General features: G+C 38.4%; 1 protein-coding gene and 2 long non-coding RNA genes across 45 annotated transcripts in view; 1 reads left to right on the top strand and 2 right to left on the bottom strand.

Annotated features, from left to right (window-relative positions):
- Positions 1-200: 200 nt before the first annotated feature.
- Positions 201-7,106, top strand: LOC124195535. Of its 7 annotated transcripts, none has more exons than XR_006875257.1 (13): positions 1,358-1,584; positions 1,787-1,906; positions 2,644-2,951; positions 3,180-3,192; positions 3,273-3,518; positions 4,505-4,658; positions 4,772-5,144; positions 5,294-5,619; positions 5,715-6,045; positions 6,122-6,238; positions 6,372-6,607; positions 6,715-6,845; positions 6,928-7,106. It is a non-coding gene; the product is annotated as an uncharacterized LOC124195535 (long non-coding RNA). The 7 variants fall into 7 exon arrangements; XR_006875258.1 differs by having other exon boundaries at positions 2,644-2,781; positions 2,837-2,951; positions 6,715-7,106; XR_006875259.1 differs by having other exon boundaries at positions 2,644-2,716; positions 2,782-2,951; positions 6,715-7,106.
- Positions 7,107-9,457: 2,351 nt separating this feature from the next.
- On the bottom strand, positions 9,458-14,876 carry LOC124195553. 4 transcript variants are annotated; one of them, XR_006875268.1, is made up of 12 exons: positions 14,724-14,876; positions 13,599-14,130; positions 13,281-13,523; positions 12,707-12,777; positions 12,067-12,413; positions 11,616-11,977; positions 11,372-11,526; positions 11,166-11,278; positions 10,744-11,050; positions 10,528-10,665; positions 10,065-10,420; positions 9,458-9,861 (listed from the first exon to the last, which is right to left on the bottom strand). It is a non-coding gene; the product is annotated as an uncharacterized LOC124195553 (long non-coding RNA). The 4 variants fall into 4 exon arrangements; XR_006875270.1 differs by lacking the exon at positions 14,724-14,876 and having other exon boundaries at positions 11,166-11,526; positions 13,599-13,614; positions 13,820-14,038; XR_006875269.1 differs by lacking the exons at positions 12,707-12,777; positions 14,724-14,876 and having other exon boundaries at positions 11,166-11,526; positions 13,599-14,037.
- A 1,999-nt stretch (positions 14,877-16,875) lies between these two features.
- The window catches only part of LOC124195543 (caskin-1-like), a 66,687-nt gene continuing 63,690 nt past the window's right edge, over positions 16,876-19,872 (bottom strand). For 13 of the 34 annotated variants that reach the window (XM_046590012.1, XM_046590009.1, XM_046590002.1 and 10 more), the window contains 6 exons: positions 19,713-19,814; positions 19,147-19,641; positions 18,336-19,078; positions 18,099-18,237; positions 17,817-18,018; positions 16,876-17,664 (listed from right to left, as the gene is read on the bottom strand). In XM_046590012.1, coding sequence (XP_046445968.1) covers positions 17,552-17,664; positions 17,817-18,018; positions 18,099-18,237; positions 18,336-19,078; positions 19,147-19,641; positions 19,713-19,814 — 1,794 coding nt within the window. In that variant the 3' untranslated portion in view covers positions 16,876-17,551. Of the gene's footprint in view, positions 17,665-17,790; positions 18,022-18,098; positions 18,238-18,335; positions 19,079-19,146; positions 19,642-19,712; positions 19,815-19,872 lie in introns of all 34 variants that reach the window. The other 21 variants (XM_046590004.1, XM_046590000.1, XM_046590005.1 and 18 more) reach the window with 4 other exon arrangements.

The following is a 19,872-nucleotide window of genomic DNA, read 5'->3' on the forward strand; positions in this document are numbered from 1 at the left end:
AAGGGGGAAATGGACGAAGAAGACAATTGTTCTCAATTCCTGTGTCAGTTCTCAGTTCTCAGTGTCTCTCAGTTCTCAGTGTCAGTGTCAGTCAATTGTTAATCAATTCTGGTGTCAGCTGTCAGACTCGAAAGAGATGAGTCAAGTTAGCATCTCCATGGCAACAACTGTTGCGTGTATTTGTCATCAACTGCATTCTTCCAATCCGTAATCATGGGTAAATATTCGTTTTTCTTTTTTTTTATGTAAAGTTTTTAATCAATATGTTTTTGTATGTGTTAAGTGCTAGTTGTAACTGAAAATTAATGTTAGAATTTTTCATTGTCTAGGTAACTATGGCGTCGTGTGATTTTGGGTGTTGTGTCGTTGACGGCTGGGTTGGCCACTGGTGTACCGATGTCTCCTGAGTATGGCGGTATTGCTACGAAGCAACAACATACGCAACGACACCAACAATAGACCAAAGTTCTGCTCCGTCCTTATCTTCCCTTCAATCTTCGCGCTCATCTAGCTTCTATGCGTTTTATGTTGCTACATAAAACTTGTCTTATTACTCCACTGACAAGTTAGACCACTTCAGTCCGCTGTTACTCTCATGGTGAAATGCCCAGGTATCTGAAAAAGTTTTCATTATTTACCAGTAACCTATTAGCTTTAAACTCTGTTTCTGTGTTATGATCCCTCAATGAGACCCTTGTTCATTGAATGAAGTGTTTCTTACACATATTCTTTTCCTAACTTTCGTGGCTTTATTTTCAGCTTTTGTCTTTGATAATTTTCAGCAGTCTAATTACGTAGTTTTTAGTTACTTTGCAAGTCCATGTAAATATTTATCGGCAGTAATTGAGAGCTAACTTTTGGGGTGGTACCTTACGACATTTCACCATCAAAACACATTTGTTAAATTTTTGATGATTGCTTTTTTCATCTACTTTCGGTTTCAAAATTCGTTAATAAGCAGCTTGTAAATATTCACTTGACGCCAAAAAGAACTTAATAAAAGAATTCCTCGTCAAATTTGATAAAATTAAATACAATACTAATAGTGATTAACTTTTTTATCCTTAGATTACACATGACTGTTTCTGATAGCTCTTGATGGTTCATGCACGTGATCGTTGTCATGATGAATACGAATTAGTGAACAAAAGAATTTTCAAGTTAATTTGTTTTTCATACTGAATTTCCGTAAAACGTGTCATGGAGTGATGTTGAGGTGGGGTGAGAACGGGAAGTGTTACATAATCATTTGGTATTTATTTTGATATTGATATTGTATACCCATCCCCAGCAACATCAACCTGCAGAAGGAAAGGCCAGTTTTCACTTTCGGAGGTCACGGAGATCATTACGTAAAACGCGTCATGTGGTGTAGAGGTTGGGTGAGAAAGGGACGTGTTTCATTATCAAGCAGGTACAATACCCGCAAGGCTTAGAAGGTGAGGGTGAGAAAAAAATTTGTATAAAAGGAGAGAGAAAAGGATACAGACATCAGTTGGGTGAGCATCACCGACACGGCAACAACTCCTGTGGACTGCCTGTACCAACTGGCTTCTTCATCACATTACCAGCTCGCAACATTTGGTAAACATTCCGTTTCTCTACATAGTTTTGTATTATTAAGTCTACTATTGACTATGGGTTAATGTGTCAGTTGCTATTTGATGCTAATGTTTAAATATATAATTTGTCTATTTAACTATGGCGTCGTGCTGCTGTTTGGTGTTGTATCGTTGATGGCTGGGTCGACCACTGGTGTACTACATGACAACAATATACGCTTCAGCCAGTTATTACACCACCAAGGTTCCAGGGAATACCATCACAGCTTGTGATTTCCAGAGCCACTACACCGATGCCGTGAATTGTAGATTATAGACATCTTATCCTTCAGTTGCTGCAAGCAGTAAGTGTGTGTTTTATTCTTTATAGGTTTCAGACCTACAGCATTTGATTGTTTTACTTGGCATGGAAAAAGATACAGGCTTAATGGGTGTTGTTTTAATCCTCTTGTGTCCTCTACACACTCAATGTCTGGAATTTTTGTTGAATTGTGTATAAGTGCTTCAAGTAGAGAGGGTAGGGACAACATTTTGGCTTCTTAAGAAAAAAATTTCGTTTAAATTATTTTAAGTGAAGTTCTTCTCAACAAGACATTTAGTCATGTGGGGTTTCGTGTTGGAATTTGTTGGTATAGTTAAATTTGTGCGGTTCATGGGCTGCTTAACTGAAGCTTATCTTCTGCAAGAATTCATTGGAATAGAAAAATCAATGAAGCAATGTTGACTAACTAGTATCTGACCGTATGGAGGCCTTTATAGTTTTTACATGTTAAGCTATTTTTTCCATCATTCTCATCTTATTTCTCCAATATCAAATGCTATTTACAAACCGAGTTTTAAGCTATACCCATGATATTCCTTTTGATATTGGTTGTTGACCTATTGTCTACCCATTCCAATTCCCAGCAACACCAACCAGCAAAAGGAAGTACCAGTTTGCATGTCCTTCGTTTGCGCTCGAAGGTCACATTGATGTTTAAGTTATTAAACGTGTTATGCAGTGCTGTAGAGGTTGGGAGAGAACGAGAAATGTTTTGTTACTTAACCATTTGGTATTCATTTTGATTTTTTTTTTTTGTAGACCCATCCTCATCAGCGACGTCAACCTGCAGAAGGATAGGCCAGTTTGCTTCGAAGGTCACGAAAATCATTACGTAAAACGTGTCGTGTGGTGTAGAGGTTGGGTGAGAAAGGGATCTGTTGCATCTTTATCAAGCAGGTACAATACCCGCAAGGCTTAAGAGGTGAGGGTGAGAAAAAAATTCGTATAAAAGGAGAGAGAAAAGGATACAGACATCAGTTGGGTGAGCATCACCGACACGGCAACAACTCCTGTGGACTGCCTGTACCAACTGGCTTCTTCATCGCATTACCAGCTCGCAACAATTGGTAAACATTCAGTTTCTCTACATAGTGTTTTGTATTACTAAGTCTACTATTGACTATTAATGAGTTGATTAAGTTGCTATTGAATATTAATGTTTAAATTTGTCTATTTAACTATGGCGTCGTGCTGCTGTCGGGTGTTGTATCGTTGATGGCTGGGTCGACCATTGGTGTACCGATGTTTCCAACACCAACTTTCCTACGCCACTGGATTGTTCATCGTTTAACCAGTTCGCAGTTATGGGTAATTTATCAATCCTTCTTTGTTCTATTTATTAATATGCCGGTTATTGAATATTAATATTAATATTTTTAATTGTTCAGTCAACTATGATGTCGTGCTGCTGTCGGATGTTGTATCGTTGATGGCTGGGTCGACCACTAGTTTGCCAATGTCTTTTGGGCACGGACACCAAACCGCAATGCCGGCGCCCTACTACACAACAACAGCATACGCTTCAGCCGGTTATTACACCATCAAGGCTCCAGGGAACTACACCACAACTTATGATGTCCAGAGCTACTACACCGACGTCCTGAATTATAGTTATCCTTCAGTTGCTGCAAGCAGTAAGTGTGTGTTTCTTTTATTCTCTATCGGTTTCAGACCTCCAGCATTTTGTTTTAGTTGGTATAGGGTGAAGCCAGAAATGGAAACAGATATGGGTCCAACGGGTGTTGCTTTAAATCTCTCGTGTCTACACACTTAATGTCTGAAATATTTGAATAATTTTATGTGCGTGTTTGATGTAGAGAGGGGTAGAGACAATATTTTGGCTTAGGAAAAAAGTGCTTTGGACTTATTTCAAGGGAATTCTTCATAACAAGGCATTTCAACATGCGGGGTTTTGTGTTGGAATGTGTGTGGTTAATGGGCTGCCAAACTTAAGTTTATTTTCTGCAAGAATTCTCTTGAATAGTATAATCCATGAAGCGTTGTTGACTCTTCACTAGCACATGACCTTGTGTAAGGACTATGAGTTTTTACATGTTAAGTCATTATTTTATCATTTTCATTTCTCTAATGTCAATTGCTGTTTATAAAGTGAGATTTAAGACAAACCATTTGGTGTTCATTTGATATTGGTTGTTGACTTGTTGTATGTAGACCTATTCCAATCCCCAGCAACGTCAACCTGCAGAAGGAAAAGGCAGTTTGCATGGCTTTCACATTCGGAGGTCGAGGAGATCATTACGTAAAACGTGTCATGTAGTGGTGAAGGGTTGGGTAAAAACGGGGCGTGTTTCATAATTATCAAGGAGGTACAACAGCCGCAAGGCTTAAGAGTTGAGTTAGAGTGAGAAAAAGTGGTATAAAAGGAGAGAGAAGAGGCGATAGAGATCAGTCGAGTGAGTATCTCCGACACGGCAACAGCTACAGTTCATTGTTTGTTACCAACTGCATTCTTCGTCGTAATACCAGTTTGAAATTATTTGGTAAATATTCTGTTTGTTGTTTTACATAGATTTGTGAATCATTTCACATTTGTTTTAATTGTTAATATGCCTGTTATTTAAAATTAATGTCAAATTGTTTACCGTCTATTTTACTATAGTGTTGTTCTGCTGCTGCTGGGTGTTGTATTTAGCTGATGGGCCAGGATTCAGACCCAAAACCTAAAAGTAGAGAAGGAAGGTGATAGATCAGTTGAGTGAGCATCTCCGATCCGGCAACAGTTGCAGCTGCACTCTTCCAATTCTCAATTATAGGTAAATATCATTTTGTTCAACTAGTGTTTTGTGACTATTCAAATTTTTCCTATTTGTTTGTGTGCCAGTTCTAATTGAATATTGATGTTGATATTTTCATTGTCTACTTAAAGGGCTTTGTGCTGCTGTTGAATGTTGTATCGTTGCTGGCTGAGTCGACCACTGGTGTACCGATGTTCCCTGGGTATGGCGGATACCAAGCCGCAACGCTGTTGTCTTACTACACAACAACATAGGTGACGACCTGTTACTACACCGGGACTTCCAATGACTACACCGAAAAGGCTGAATATTACACAAGGACGTATGCTACTCCAGTTTACTACACCGAGGAACCTAAGCATTACTTTGCTCCGAGCTACAACAGAGGCTCCTGTTAAGTACACCACCAACGCATCTGAATGTTATAGATAATCTACGCTGCCCTCAACTACTACACTGAAGCTTCGAAGTGCTACACCATCAATATACAATCAATAAGCAACGGTAAATATGCTGTTTTACATAATTTGAATTATTCCACATTTTCTCTGATTGTTAATTAATAACTGAAAATGATTTATTTTATTTATAGTTATTTGGTGACGTGCTGATGTTTAACTTTTTATTTTTGATGCATATGACCGTTGGTGTAGTGATGTTTCCTGGGTATGGCGGCTGGCGGGTATTAAACCGCAACGCTTCTGTCTTATTACTCAACAACATACGTAACGAACTGTTACTACACCGGGACTTCCAACTACTACAACGAAACAGCAGAATATTACACAACTACGTGTACTACCCCAGTTTACTACACCGAGGAACCTAAGCTTTTTACAAGTTAATAACTCTGCTCCGAGCTACTACCATACACTCTCAACGCCCACGAGTGTTACAATACAACCTACGCTGCCCCCAACTACTACAATGATGCTCCGAAATATTACACCATCAAGGCACAACCAATTCGCAATCTTGGGTATATGTGGTATTTTAAACGAGTTTTGAATTGTTGATAAATTGATTTGACCACTTTTAATTCAAAATCTATTTTCGAACTGTTAATTGTTTTAGATTACTAAGGTGTTGTGCTGCTGTTGGGTGTTGTATTGTTGATGGCTGGTCGACCACGAGTGTACCGATGTCTCCTGGGTATGGTGGTTTTCAAGCACTAGCAGCAATAGAAGAGTACACCACAATGCTGCCTTACTACTTAAAAACGATAACGTATGCAACACCTACTTACAACACTGATGCTCGTAAATACTGCACCTCCAAGGCTCCAAGAATACTACACGAATATCTACGCTGCTCCGAGGTACTGCACGGAAGTATCAGACCCCGACTAACATCAACAAGACGTCTGAGTACTACACTGAGGATCTTAAATAGTACACCACCAAAGGTACTAAGTATTATTCTACAAACTACGCTGTTCTGTCTTACTATACTGATGCTTCGAAATAATATTCTGATCATAGGTACTACACCGAGGCTGCAGTTTATTAAACTACCAAATCGGTCGAGTACCGAGTACCAAGTACTACCCCTTAACCAACAACAACTGCCATAATCGGATGAAATGTTCGCAATCATGGGTAAATATTACATTTTAATTCGAATCGTGAATCAGTGTTATCGTTGTTGTAAAAATGAATAGTCATAATTTAAAACTAATGTATACTACATTGTTTATCTTTTAGTTAACTGTCGTGTTGTGCTACTGTTTAGGATGGCATCGTTGGAAGCTGGGTAGATTATTGGTGTACTGAGGGTCCTGGATATGGCGTTGTATCACCCACGGCAAAGTGCATCACGTAAACTACATCAAGATTTTTAGGTACTACACCATCAAGGCACCGGCACCGGAATACTACACTACGCAAACTGCCCCTGCCTACTAAACCGTGGACCTTAATTACAACAACAACCGGCGACAATTGCACTCTTCCAATTCTCAATGAAAGGTAAATAATGTTTTGTTCTACAAAATTGTGTGTGTCCATTTAAAGTTTTCTATTTTTTGGTGCGTTGCTTATAATTCAATACTAATGTTCATATTTTAATTGTTTAGTTAACTATGGTTTCGTGCTGCTGTTAAGTGTTGTATCGTTGATGGTTGAGTGGACCACTGGTGTATCGATGTTGCCTGTGTATGGCGGATATTAAACCGCAACACCACTGTCTTGCTACACAACAAAATACGTAAAGACCAGTTGCTACTCTGGGCTTATCTATTGCTGAACCGAAATGGCCGAAAATTACACATCCACGTATGCTACCTCAGTTTACTACACCGAGGAATTCAAGTGCTACTGTGCTCCGAGAAACGACAGAGCTGTTTACTACACCACCAACGCCACAGAATGTTAAACTACAACCTACGCTGCCCACAACTTCACTGAAGCTCCGAAGTACTACACCATCAAGGCACAACCAATTCGCAATCAAGGGTGAATATGCTTTGTTAAACTTCTTTTTTTATATTCTAAATCTATTCTTTTCTTTAAATGTTCTTTATGTATTTTGTCTCTTACTATTCTTTATCTCTTTTTCTTTAAATATTCTTTATCTCTTTTTCTTTAAATATTCTTTTTGTCTCTATTTCTTCAATTATTCTTTTTGTCTTTATCTATTTCTTTAAATATTCTTTTTGTCTTTATCTATTTCTTTATTCTTTTTGTCTTTATCTATTTCTTTAAATATCCTTTTTGTCCTTTTCTTTAAATATTCTTTTTGTCTTTATCTTTTTTTTTAAATATTCTTTTTGTCTTTATCTTTTTCTTTAAATATTCTTTTTGTCTTTATCTTTTTCTTTAAATATTCTTTTTGTCTTTATCTTTTTCTTTAAATATTCTTTTTGTCTTTATCTTTTTCTTTAAATATTCTTTTTGTCTTTATCTTTTTCTTTAAATATTCTTTTTGTCTTTATCTTTTTCTTTAAATATTCTTTTTGTCTTTATCTTTTTCTTTAAATATTCTTTTTGTCTTTATCTTTTTCTTTAAATATTCTTTTTGTCTTTATCTTTTTCTTTAAATATTCTTTTTGTCTTTATCTTTTTCTATCTTCCTTCAAATTTCTATCTTCCTTCAAATTTCTATCTTCCTTCAAATTTCTATCTTCCTTCAAATTTCTATCTTCCTTCAAATTTCTATCTTCCTTCAAATTTCTATCTTCCTTCAAATTTCTATCTTCCTTCAAATTTCTATCTTCCTTCAAATTTCTATCTTCCTTCAAATTTCTATCTTCCTTCAAATTTCTATCTTCCTTCAAATTTCTATCTTCCTTCAAATTTCTATCTTCCTTCAAATTTCTATCTTCCTTCAAATTTCTATCTTCCTTCAAATTTCTATCTTCCTTCAAATTTCTATCTTCCTTCAAATTTCTATCTTCCTTCAAATTTCTATCTTCCTTCAAATTTCTATCTTCCTTCAAATTTCTATCTTCCTTCAAATTTCTATCTTCCTTCAAATTTCTATCTTCCTTCAAATTTCTATCTTCCTTCAAATTTCTATCTTCCTTCAAATTTCTATCTTCCTTCAAATTTCTATCTTCCTTCAAATTTCTATCTTCCTTCAAATTTCTATCTTCCTTCAAATTTCTATCTTCCTTCAAATTTCTATCTTCCTTCAAATTTCTATCTTCCTTCAAATTTCTATCTTCCTTCAAATTTCTATCTTCCTTCAAATTTCTATCTTCCTTCAAATTTCTATCTTCCTTCAAATTTCTATCTTCCTTCAAATTTCTATCTTCCTTCAAATTTCTATCTTCCTTCAAATTTCTATCTTCCTTCAAATTTCTATCTTCCTTCAAATTTCTATCTTCCTTCAAATTTCTATCTTCCTTCAAATTTCTATCTTCCTTCAAATTTCTATCTTCCTTCAAATTTCTATCTTCCTTCAAATTTCTATCTTCCTTCAAATTTCTATCTTCCTTCAAATTTCTATCTTCCTTCAAATTTCTATCTTCCTTCAAATTTCTATCTTCCTTCAAATTTCTATCTTCCTTCAAATTTCTATCTTCCTTCAAATTTCTATCTTCCTTCAAATTTCTATCTTCCTTCAAATTTCTATCTTCCTTCAAATTTCTATCTTCCTTCAAATTTCTATCTTCCTTCAAATTTCTATCTTCCTTCAAATTTCTATCTTCCTTCAAATTTCTATCTTCCTTCAAATTTCTATCTTCCTTCAAATTTCTATCTTCCTTCAAATTTCTATCTTCCTTCAAATTTCTATCTTCCTTCAAATTTCTATCTTCCTTCAAATTTCTATCTTCCTTCAAATTTCTATCTTCCTTCAAATTTCTATCTTCCTTCAAATTTCTATCTTCCTTCAAATTTCTATCTTCCTTCAAATTTCTATCTTCCTTCAAATTTCTATCTTCCTTCAAATTTCTATCTTCCTTCAAATTTCTATCTTCCTTCAAATTTCTATCTTCCTTCAAATTTCTATCTTCCTTCAAATTTCTATCTTCCTTCAAATTTCTATCTTCCTTCAAATTTCTATCTTCCTTCAAATTTCTATCTTCCTTCAAATTTCTATCTTCCTTCAAATTTCTATCTTCCTTCAAATTTCTATCTTCCTTCAAATTTCTATCTTCCTTCAAATTTCTATCTTCCTTCAAATTTCTATCTTCCTTCAAATTTCTATCTTCCTTCAAATTTCTATCTTCCTTCAAATTTCTATCTTCCTTCAAATTTCTATCTTCCTTCAAATTTCTATCTTCCTTCAAATTTCTATCTTCCTTCAAATTTCTATCTTCCTTCAAATTTCTATCTTCCTTCAAATTTCTAATGGTTATATTAAAATGGCAATTACAATGATTTTTTTAATTTTTTATAAGTGAATAGGTTTTAAAAAGTAGGGTTATGGAGTATGATGTATAGTTTATGGCAAAATTGTTACCGGGGTTATTGTTGTAGGATTATTGAAGGTTTTAAAAACAAAAAAATAGTTACAGAAAAAAATAAAGACAGAATAGTTAAAGAAGAAGATAAAGACAAATAGAATAGCTAAAGAAAAAGATAAAGACAGATAACAAAGAAACAAAATTAACACAACATATTTACTTTTGATTTGGTTACTTGATGGTGTAGTCCTACGGAGCTTCAGTGAAGTTGTGGGCAGCGAAGGTTGTCATTCGGGGGTGTTGATGGTGTAGTAAACAGCAACCTGTCGTTTCTCGGAGCACAGTAGTACTTGAATTCCTCGGAGTAGTAAACTATGATAAAGATGAAGACAAAAGAAAAATAAAGATAAATACAAAAAGATAAAGATAAAAAGTAGTTATAGAAAAGATTTAAAAAAAGGATAGTTAAAGAAATTAAGACAAAAAAATAGTTAAAGAAAAAAGACATAAAGAACATTTTAAGAAAAGAAAAAGACTTGATAAAAAAACAGCAGTTTAACGGCATAGTTACTCACGATTGCAGATTTGATGTGACTTGATGGTGTAGTACTTCGAAGCTTCAGTGAAGTTGTAGGCAGCGTAGGTTGAAATTTAACATTCGGGGACGTTGATGTTGTAGTAAACAGCAACTTCTCCCCTTTCTCGGAGTACAGTAGCAATTGAACTCCTCGGTGTAGTCCGTGGATGCGTAATTTTCGGCCTTTTCGGTGTAGTAATAGAGAATCCCGGAGTAGTAACTGGTCATTGCGTATATTGTTGTGTAGCAAGATAGTCGCGTTGCGGTTGACTAAGCACCATACACAGGGAACAGCAATACACCAGTGGTCGACTCAGCCATCAACACTCAACAGCAGCCCGAAGCCAAAGTTAACTAGACAATCAAAATATATACATCAATATTCAATTATAAGCAACACACCAACAAATAGAAAACTTTGAATGGACTCAAAACATTTTGTAGAGCAAAGCAATATTTACCTTTCATTGAGAATTGGTAGAGTTCAATTGTTGCCGGGTGTTGTAGTAATTAAGGACCCCGGTGTAGTAGCCAGGGGTAGTATGCGTAGTGTAGTTTTCCGGTACCATCAATATACCATCAAGCATCAGTATAGTAAGCTAGAACAGCGTAGGTTGTGGCATAATATTTTGTAGCTTTGGTGGTGTAGTATTTAAGATCCTCAGTGTAGTACTCACTATTCAGACGTTTTGTTGATGTAACTTGGGGTAGAGTGATACTTCCGTGCAGTAGCTCGGAGCAGCGTAGATAATCGTGTACAGTATATTCTTGGAGCCTTGGAGATGTGGTATTTACGAGCATCAGTGTAGTAAGTAGGTGTTACGTATGTTGATGTTGTTGTTAAGTAGTAAGGCAGCAACGTGGTATACCATTCTATAGCTGCTAGTACTGAAATACCACCATACCCAGGAGACATCGTTACACTCGTGGTCGACCCAGCCTTCAACGATACAACATCCAACAACAGCACAACACCATAATAATCTAAACAATTAACAGTTCGAAAACAGACTTTAATTAAAAGTGGTCATATCAAATTATCAACAACTAGAAATGATATAGAATTGATTCACTACTCGAAATATAAATGAATATTTACCTTTGAATGCGAATTAGTTTTCCTTCAATGGGTGTAGTACTTCGGAGCTTCAGTGTAGCGGTTGGGGACAGCGTATAACACTCGGGAGCGATGGTCGCATAGTAAACAGGAGCCTATGTTGTAGTTCGAAGCACAGTAATGTTTAGGTTTCTCGGTGTAGTAAACTGGGATAGACGCCTTGTCCTCGTCCATGTGAAATATTCAACCTTTTCGGTGTAGTATTTGGAAATCCCGGTGTAGTAACAGGTCGTTGAGTAAGTTTTGGCGTAGTAAGACAGAAGCGTTGCGATATAATATCCACCATACCCAAGAAACATCACAACGGTCATAAGATTCAACAGCAACACGTCACCAAATAACTCTAAATAGATCAAATAAATCATTTTCAGTTATTTATTAACATTAAAGTAAATGTGGAATAATTCAAACTATGTAAAACAGCATATTTACCCTTTCTTGCAAATTGGTTGTACATTGATGGTGTTGCACTTCGTAGCTCCAGTGTAGTAGTTCAGATGCGTTGGTGGTGTAGTTAACAGGAGCCTCTGTTTGGTGATACCTCGGAGGAGAGTAATGCTTAGGTTCCTCGGTGTAGTAAACTGGGCCTGGGGTAGCATACGTCCTTGTGTAATATTCAGCCTTTTCAGTGTAGTAAGTGGAAGTCCCGGTGTAGTAACAGGTCGCTGAGTAAGTTGTTGAGTAATAAGACGGTAGCGTTGCGATTTGATATCCGCCATACCCAGGAAACATCACTACAACGGTCATATACATCCAAGATACAAGATTCAACAGCATCAGGTCGCCAAATAACTCTAAATAAATAAAATAAATCATTTTCAGTTATTTATTAACATTAGGGAAAATGTGGAATAATTCAAACTATGTAAAACAGCATATTTACCCTTGCTTGAAAATTGTTTGTGCATCGGTGGTGTTGCACTTCGAAGCTCCAGGTTAGTAGTTGGGGGCAGCGTAGATTATCATGTACCATTCAGATGCGTTGGTGGTGTAGTAAACAGGAGCTGCTTAGGTTCCTCGGTGTAGTAAACTGGGGTAGCATACGTCCTTGTGTAATATTCAGCCTTTTCGGTGTAGTACTTGGAAGTTCCGGTGTAGTAACAGGTAGTTACGTATGTTGTTGTGTAGTAAGACAGCAGCGTTGCGGCTTCGTATCCGCCATACCCAGGGACCAGTGGTCGACTCAGCCAGAAACGATACAACATTCAACAGCATCACGAAGCCAGTTAACTAGACAAAGAAAATATCAACATCAATATTCAATTATGAGTGACACGCAAACAAATAGGAAAAATTTGAATTGTCACAAAACAAAATAATATTCACCTATCATTGAGAATTGGAAGAGTTCAATTATTAACGGGTCGAAGTTGCCCACTCAACTGATCTCTATCACCTTATTTCTCTCCTTTTATACCACTTTTTCTCACTCTAACTCAACTGTTGATAATTATGAAACGCGCCCCGTTCTTACCCAACCCTTCACCACTACATGACACGTTTTACGTAATGATCTCCGTTACCTCTGAATGTGAAAGCCATGCAAACTGCCTTTTCCTTCTGCAGGTTGACGTTGCTGGGGATCCGAATAGGTCTACAACAAGACAACAATCAATATCAAAATGAACACCTAATGGTTTTGTCTGAAATCTCACTTTATAAACAGCAATTAACATTGGAGAAATGAGAATGATTAAAAAACGACTTGGCATGTAAAAACTCAATGCGCATGTGCTAGTCAAGGGTTAACAACACTTCATGGATTATACTATTTAAAAGAATTCTTTCAGAAGATAAATTTCAGTTTCGCTGCCCATTAACCACGCACATTCCAAAACAAAACCCCACATGTTTAAATGCCTTGTTATGTAGAACTTCCCCTTAAAATAAGTCCAAAGCAATTTTTTCCTAAGCCAAAATATTGTCTCTACCCTCTCACATAAAATGTTTCAAATATTTCAGACTAGTGTGTAGACACGAGATTTAAAGCAACACCCGTTGAGCCCATATCTGTTTCCATTACTGGCTTCACCCATGCTAACTAAAACAAAATGCTGGAGGTCTGAAACCGATAGAGAATAAAATAAACACACTTACTGCTTGCAGCAACTGAAGGATATCTACAATTCAGGACGTCGGTGTAGTAGGTCGGGGCATCATAAGTTGTGGTGTAATTCCCTGGAGCCTTGATGGTGTAATAACCGGCTGAAACGTATGCTGTTGTGTAGTAGGGCGTCGGCATTGCGGTTTGGTATCCGTACCCAAAAGAAATTGGTACACTAGTGGTCGACCCAGCCATCAACGATACAACATCCGACAGCAGCACGACATTATAGTTGACTAAACAATTAAAAATATTTATATTAATATTCAATAACCGGCAACAAATAGAACAATGAAGGATTGATAAATTACCCATGACTGCTGCGAACTTGTTTATCGATGAACAATCCAATTGGTGATGGGGTTGGCGAAGGAAACATCGGTACACCAGTGGTCGACCCAGCCATCAACGATACAACACCCAACAGCAACACGACGCCATAGTTAAATAGACAAACAGTGAATGGCATATTAACCCATAGTCAATAATAGACTTAGTAATACAAAACTATGTAGAGAAACGGAATGTTTACCAATTGTTTCGAGCTGGTAATAATGCGATGAAGAAGCCAGTTGGTACAGGCAGTCCACAGGAGTTGTTGCCGTGTCGGTGATGCTCACCCAACTGATGTCTGTATCCTTTTCTCTCTCCTTTTATACGAATTTTTTTCTCACCCTCACCTTCTAAGCCTTGCGGGTATTGTACCTGCTTGATAAAGATGCAAAAGATCCCTTTCTCACCCAACCTCTACACCACACGACACGTTTTACGTAATGATTTCCGTGACCTTCGAAGCAAACTGGCCTATCTTTCTGCAGGTTGACGTCGCTGATGAGGATGGGTCTACAACAAACATAATCAAAATGAATACCAAATGGTTTTTAACAAAACATGTCTCGTTCTTACACAACCTCTAAAGCACTGCATAACACGTTTAACTTCATATTTAATGTGACCTTCGAGCGCGAAGGAAGGACCTGCAAACTGGTCTTTCCTTCTGCTGGTTGATGTTGCTAGGAATTGGAATGGGTCTACAACAGGTCAACAAGACAACAACCAATATCAAAAGGAATATCATGGTTATATCTCAAAACTCGCTTTGTAAATAGCATTTGACGTTGGAGAAATAAATTGGGAATGATTGAAAAAATGACTTGACATGTAAAAACTAAAAAGGTCTTCCATACGGTCAGATGCTATTGAGACTTTGAGAGTCAACAACGCTTCATTGATTTTTCTATTCAAATGAATTCTTGCAGAAGATAAGCTTCAGTTTGGCGACCCATGAACTGCACAAATTTAACTATACCAACAAATTATGACTATTACTAACTACTATAACTACACCTATAACACACTATAACTGTACCAATAATAAATGGCATTATTCAAAAGTAACATATATACAAATCTTCACATAAAAACTGAACACATACCCATGATTACGGACTGGTAATACGATGAAGAAAGCTGGTGACAGATAGCGCTCTGCAGTTGTTGCCGTATCGGAGCTGCTCACTCGACTGAATTCTTTCCGCCTGTTCTCTCTCTTTTTATACGATTTTTTTCTCATCCTGATCCACCTCTTAAGCCTTGCGGATATTGTACCTGCTTGATAATGATGTAACACGTGTCGTCCTCACCCAACCTCTCCGCAGTTGCATGACACGTTTTACGTAATGATCTCCGTGACCTTCGAAAGAAAAGGACATGCAGGTTGACGTCGCTGATGGGGATGGGTCTACAACAAACAAAATCAAAATGAATACCAAATGGCTGAGCCTTGCGGCTATTGTACCTTACTTAATAATGATGCAAAACGTCCAGTTGTCACCCAGCCTCTACACCACCGCATTGACAGTTTTACACGTGATGTTCCCCGCGACCTTCAAGCGTGAAGGACGTGCAAACTGGCCTGCACGTTGAACTCTACAATGGGAATTGAAAAATATTTAATAAGCACTGCATTAGTTGGAACATGTTGAGCTCCTTCTTTTTCTTTTCCATGGACTGCATGCAGCAGACCGATACGTTACATTATTACCAATTCCCGTGGAAAAAAAATTCATTTTGAACAAATGGAACTGTCAACTGTCTACCATATCTTGAAAAAATTAAAAGGAAAAAAATTGTTCTTTTAAGTTTCAATTAAAATCTTTATTGTACAAGAGTAACAGAAAACTTTTCAATAAATCATAAGACAAAATTGGATGAAAATGTTCTGTAAATTAAAATGAAAATTTCTTTCCTAGTTAAATCGAAAAGATCACAAATCGGCTCAAACTGAACATTCAGATTTATTTTAACAAAAAAAATTATAGCAGGAAATAGTTTGATACTATGTTAGTAATTTTCTACATATTGTGAAGGTTCTACTTGTGACTTGAACACAACAATATAAAATAAAACCATATGACAAAATGACATTCTAATTACAAATATTTTAAATCAAATTACCATTTCCAGTTGCAGTTACACTTTACATAACACACACTTACTGCTTGCAGCAGCTGCAGGTCAACTCGAACTACCTCTCAACAGCTAGCTGCAATAGAATCATCTGCATGAAAGACGCAGCTTACATGTCATTAACTGTGACCAACATAAAATTAATCTTTAGCATCAATAGACATCCTGTATGGTAAACATATTAACCTGATGTACAATTATCTTTCACCAGCATAGTTAAACATGTCACATTGGACAGCAACATCTGCTGTGTAAATGTGAACCTATATAACCAACATGGAATAAATAATCTTCAGCATCAATTATGTATGAAAAACGAATTATTTCATTCACTAACTCATATTCTCCACAACAATCACTTGGTTGTTGTTCACTTAGTTGTCACCGAATCCAGTGGGGGAAAAAGACAAGATTAGACAACATTATTGAATTAAAAAGTTCTGTCAAATGTAATGGGGATTTGTTTCCTAATTTAATCCAATTAAGATTATTACAACTCGTCACAAGCTGATCATGCTAGTCTATCCAAAGTCTTCTTAACACAAAAACTCTAGGCAGGAAAAATTTGATTACTACATTACTACATCACATCAGGGTTCTACTTGTGACCTGAACACAGCAATTTAATAAAACCATGCAACATTCACAGTTACAACCAATAATCTCAATCAAATTACCATTTCAAGATGTTTTTGGTTGCTGTTACACCTCGGGTAATAAGTTCTTAGGGCCCCAATGCCTAAACATTTCGCCGAAAAGTCCGAGTTAGATGATTGGGCGAAGTGGTATTTTTATGCTAGATGACCTCTGTTAAGTTACACATCGATATTTTAAAGAAATTAACAAGAGTCAAGAAATACTTTTTCACTTTCATCATGAGAAACGTCAGGACAACACCACAAACACCAGGCCAAATTCAGTCGCTGTTCGCTGAAGACACTAGCGCAACCTGGTGAGTGGTGACATAACTTTAGCCACCTAGCGACAGCGAATTGCTTGAGTAACCAAAAAGGAAAACAAACCTTAACCTTAATTAATGAAATCGAAACCCGATTGCGCAAACACCAATTTTTGTCCTATCCGCTCCTTGCGGACTGCGTGTTAATTAAACTCACTCAATTTCACTGTAATCTTTTTATTTAGTGTGTAGATCAAAAGCTAGCATAAATCAAAGGACGACGGGAGGAGGAGCACTCAAAACGGGTAGATTGGATGAAAAATACAAGGGTTACAAACCAGTCGTCGACATTGAGGAGGGCTTGTTTTTTTCATTTAAAAAAAACCGTGCAGTTGGCTTACAGACACCGTTTATCTGCACAAAAGTGGGATACGATAAACGTGTACATGTATTACATACAATATAATATAGGTACATCAGTTGGCTGGGCGGGCAACACATAACAAAAGGACGGTGAAACAAAAAAAAAGGGGAAAAAAATGATCCCAACAGTTAAAATCGTCACGTAACGTAAAAGAAATCATTTCCATCGAGATGGACCAGTGTTAAATTGAAGAAGAAAAAGGGAGAAATAAGAATATAGGAATTTCCAACACTTGTTCATCAACTGTTTCATCAATCCAGATGGATCATGCTTGCTTTACGAGACATGCTTGTGAACTAGGCACTTTGACGCAGCTGGCTGGCTTTAAACAAAAAAGTGGAGCCCGGAACGTTTTTCTCATTCCAAGGGAAGGGAGGGGGGGGGGGGCCTAGGGGATCAGCAAACGTTTAAAAATCCAGGTTAAGATATATATAATTACAAACAACGTTTTTTGCGTCCCCCCATTTTCCATTTTAAGATTTCTGCCTTATGGGCTGGTTACTGCTTTCCTCTTCCAACATAGAGTCCAATTCGTCCGTCAAGTCAGCTAGCATGTTGCCAATGTCGTTCAACACGTCGCTAGTTCCTGTTAATTGAAAACAAAAGTGGCATTGACAAACAAGCGTTGAATTTGGCAGCAAAAGCTAAACTAAATGCAAACGCTAAAGAGTTTTCAAAGCGAGGCAAATGTAGGACGAGTGAGAGAATGTACTTAAGAGACAGGGGTGCAATGCTGACCGAGATTTATGTTGGTGTTGGTGTTGGCGTTGCTGGTGGATGGCGCCCGTCGGCCGAGTGACGGAGACAGAACGGCGGCGACAGAGGAAGAAGAGTACGTCAGTGCCGCAAGGGCCGGGTGAGCCCGCGCACTTCGCTGTTTGATGGTACCGGCGTTGTCGTTGGCAAACGGCATTGAATCCGATTCCGTGCTGGACGTCGACTGCTTTCACCACAGATAAATACAAAAGAGTTGTTTGAATTCGTCAAACCAATTTCGAATGGAATCATTTGCATTTTTACCTTGAAACTGGCATCGGATCCATTCCGGCGTTGACGGAATTCCATGGCCGGGCTTCCCGGTTCGGTATCTGAAGTTTCAATGCTTTCGCTTGGACTGCATTCTCTGGTCGAGACCATCTTCATGGAGGACATGGTGCTGCTACAAAAATAAAATAAAACAAGACAGAAAAAAACAATTGAAAGTTAACCATTTCCATTCATTTCCATATATATTGAAATTTATTCCGTTGATTTTACTTGGGGCGACTAGGTGTAGCGTTGGGGACTCCATAATGAGACTGTTGCGAATGGGGGCGAGCTGGCCAATGCCCAGCACCCGTGCGCTGGAGGATGTTGTCGAGTCGTTCGCGGACAGAGGCGGCAGCCGAAGAGGCGTGCTGCCCGTGTTGCAGGTACGAGTCGGATGCTGTAATCGGCGCTGGCGGAGGAGGGAAATCCTCTGAGTCATCCGAATAAGCCAGGAGGCTCATTGAATCGGCGGCAGTGACGGGTGGCGGAGGCGGTAGCGGCAAGGGACTAGACTTGGCACTCCGTCCGTAAATGGGCTCGGCCGCCTCGCTCTCCGCCGAGATGGAGCTGCTGCTGGCACGTTTGGGCGGGGCAGGAGGCGGGTTCTTCTTCCCGAGCGTGCCGTACAGCGGCTGTGTAGGCGGACTGATGGACAGAGCTTTGAGGTCATCGTGAAGGTGTGCAGATGGATCGGGGCAACAATCGGTTCTCGTCTTGGCGCTGATTTTGGCCACTGGGCGAGGTTTGACTGTTCCTCGCGGGCGCGGTAAAGTGCCACCGCCCGGCACATTCTGCCCTTGCGGCAAAAGGTGATGACTGTGCTCGCTCACCGGCGTCACGTCACCATCCTCGTAGCTCCTCTGACGCCATCCGGGCTTGTAAAACGTCTGCTGGAGAGCAGCTGGCTCAGCGTTTGCAACAGGGCCAGGCTGGCAAGATCGAACGTCTTCCGATGACCTATTCCGGTGAACCTACAATTACAAGAAAGTCAATTATGCATTTATTTTCCCAATGCAAATTTAATTGCTGAATGACGCACCTGAATCGCCACGACATCCGGGCGGTATGTCGGCTGTTGATAATGATAGTAAATAGGTTGCTGTTGTTGTTGTTGCTGCTGCTGCTGAACATGATGTTGCTGCTGATAATGTGGTTGTGGTTGAGCCTGTTGTTGTGGCATAAAGAAGACAGGCCGCATGATGGAAGGCGGAATAGCGTAGTGAGATGAAGATGCCGATCCGTTGCGGTACTGGAACGTCGAGAGAGACGACATTTCGTGCATTTCACCTCCTGGCGAAACCATTACGTCGCCCTGTTGCATCTGCAACGGCACGTACTTGCCAGCCAAAATGTCTTTCACTCGCTTAATGGCCAGCATGATTTTCTTCTGGTGACCAAGTCGTAATATTCCAAAATCCTCTAGATCCTCCCACGTCAGCTGGGTGACATCTTCCACCGTTCTGTAGCCCTGGCGTCTCAAACTGGGACTGTACTCAGCCAGTCCTAGTAGAGCCAACCATTCTTCGAGCGTTTCCTGTTAAAGCCATCAGCAAAATGTTAATGAAATTCAATTCAATCAAATCATTAATTTTTTTTTCTCCCTACCGGTTTGAAATCAGGCAACCCGTCCGGTATTTGGAGCAGGGCCATTTCAGCTTTAAGCTTTTTGCGGTGGTTTGGCTTTTGAATCCCAATGGCCGTCAAGTCCTGGAAAACAAAAAGAAATAATAGATTAAATCAATTACCCCCATATTGCGGTTTTATA

Source organism: Daphnia pulex, chromosome 6 (genome assembly GCF_021134715.1).
Source record: "Daphnia pulex isolate KAP4 chromosome 6, ASM2113471v1".
NCBI classification, from domain to species: Eukaryota; Metazoa; Arthropoda; class Branchiopoda; order Diplostraca; family Daphniidae; genus Daphnia; species Daphnia pulex.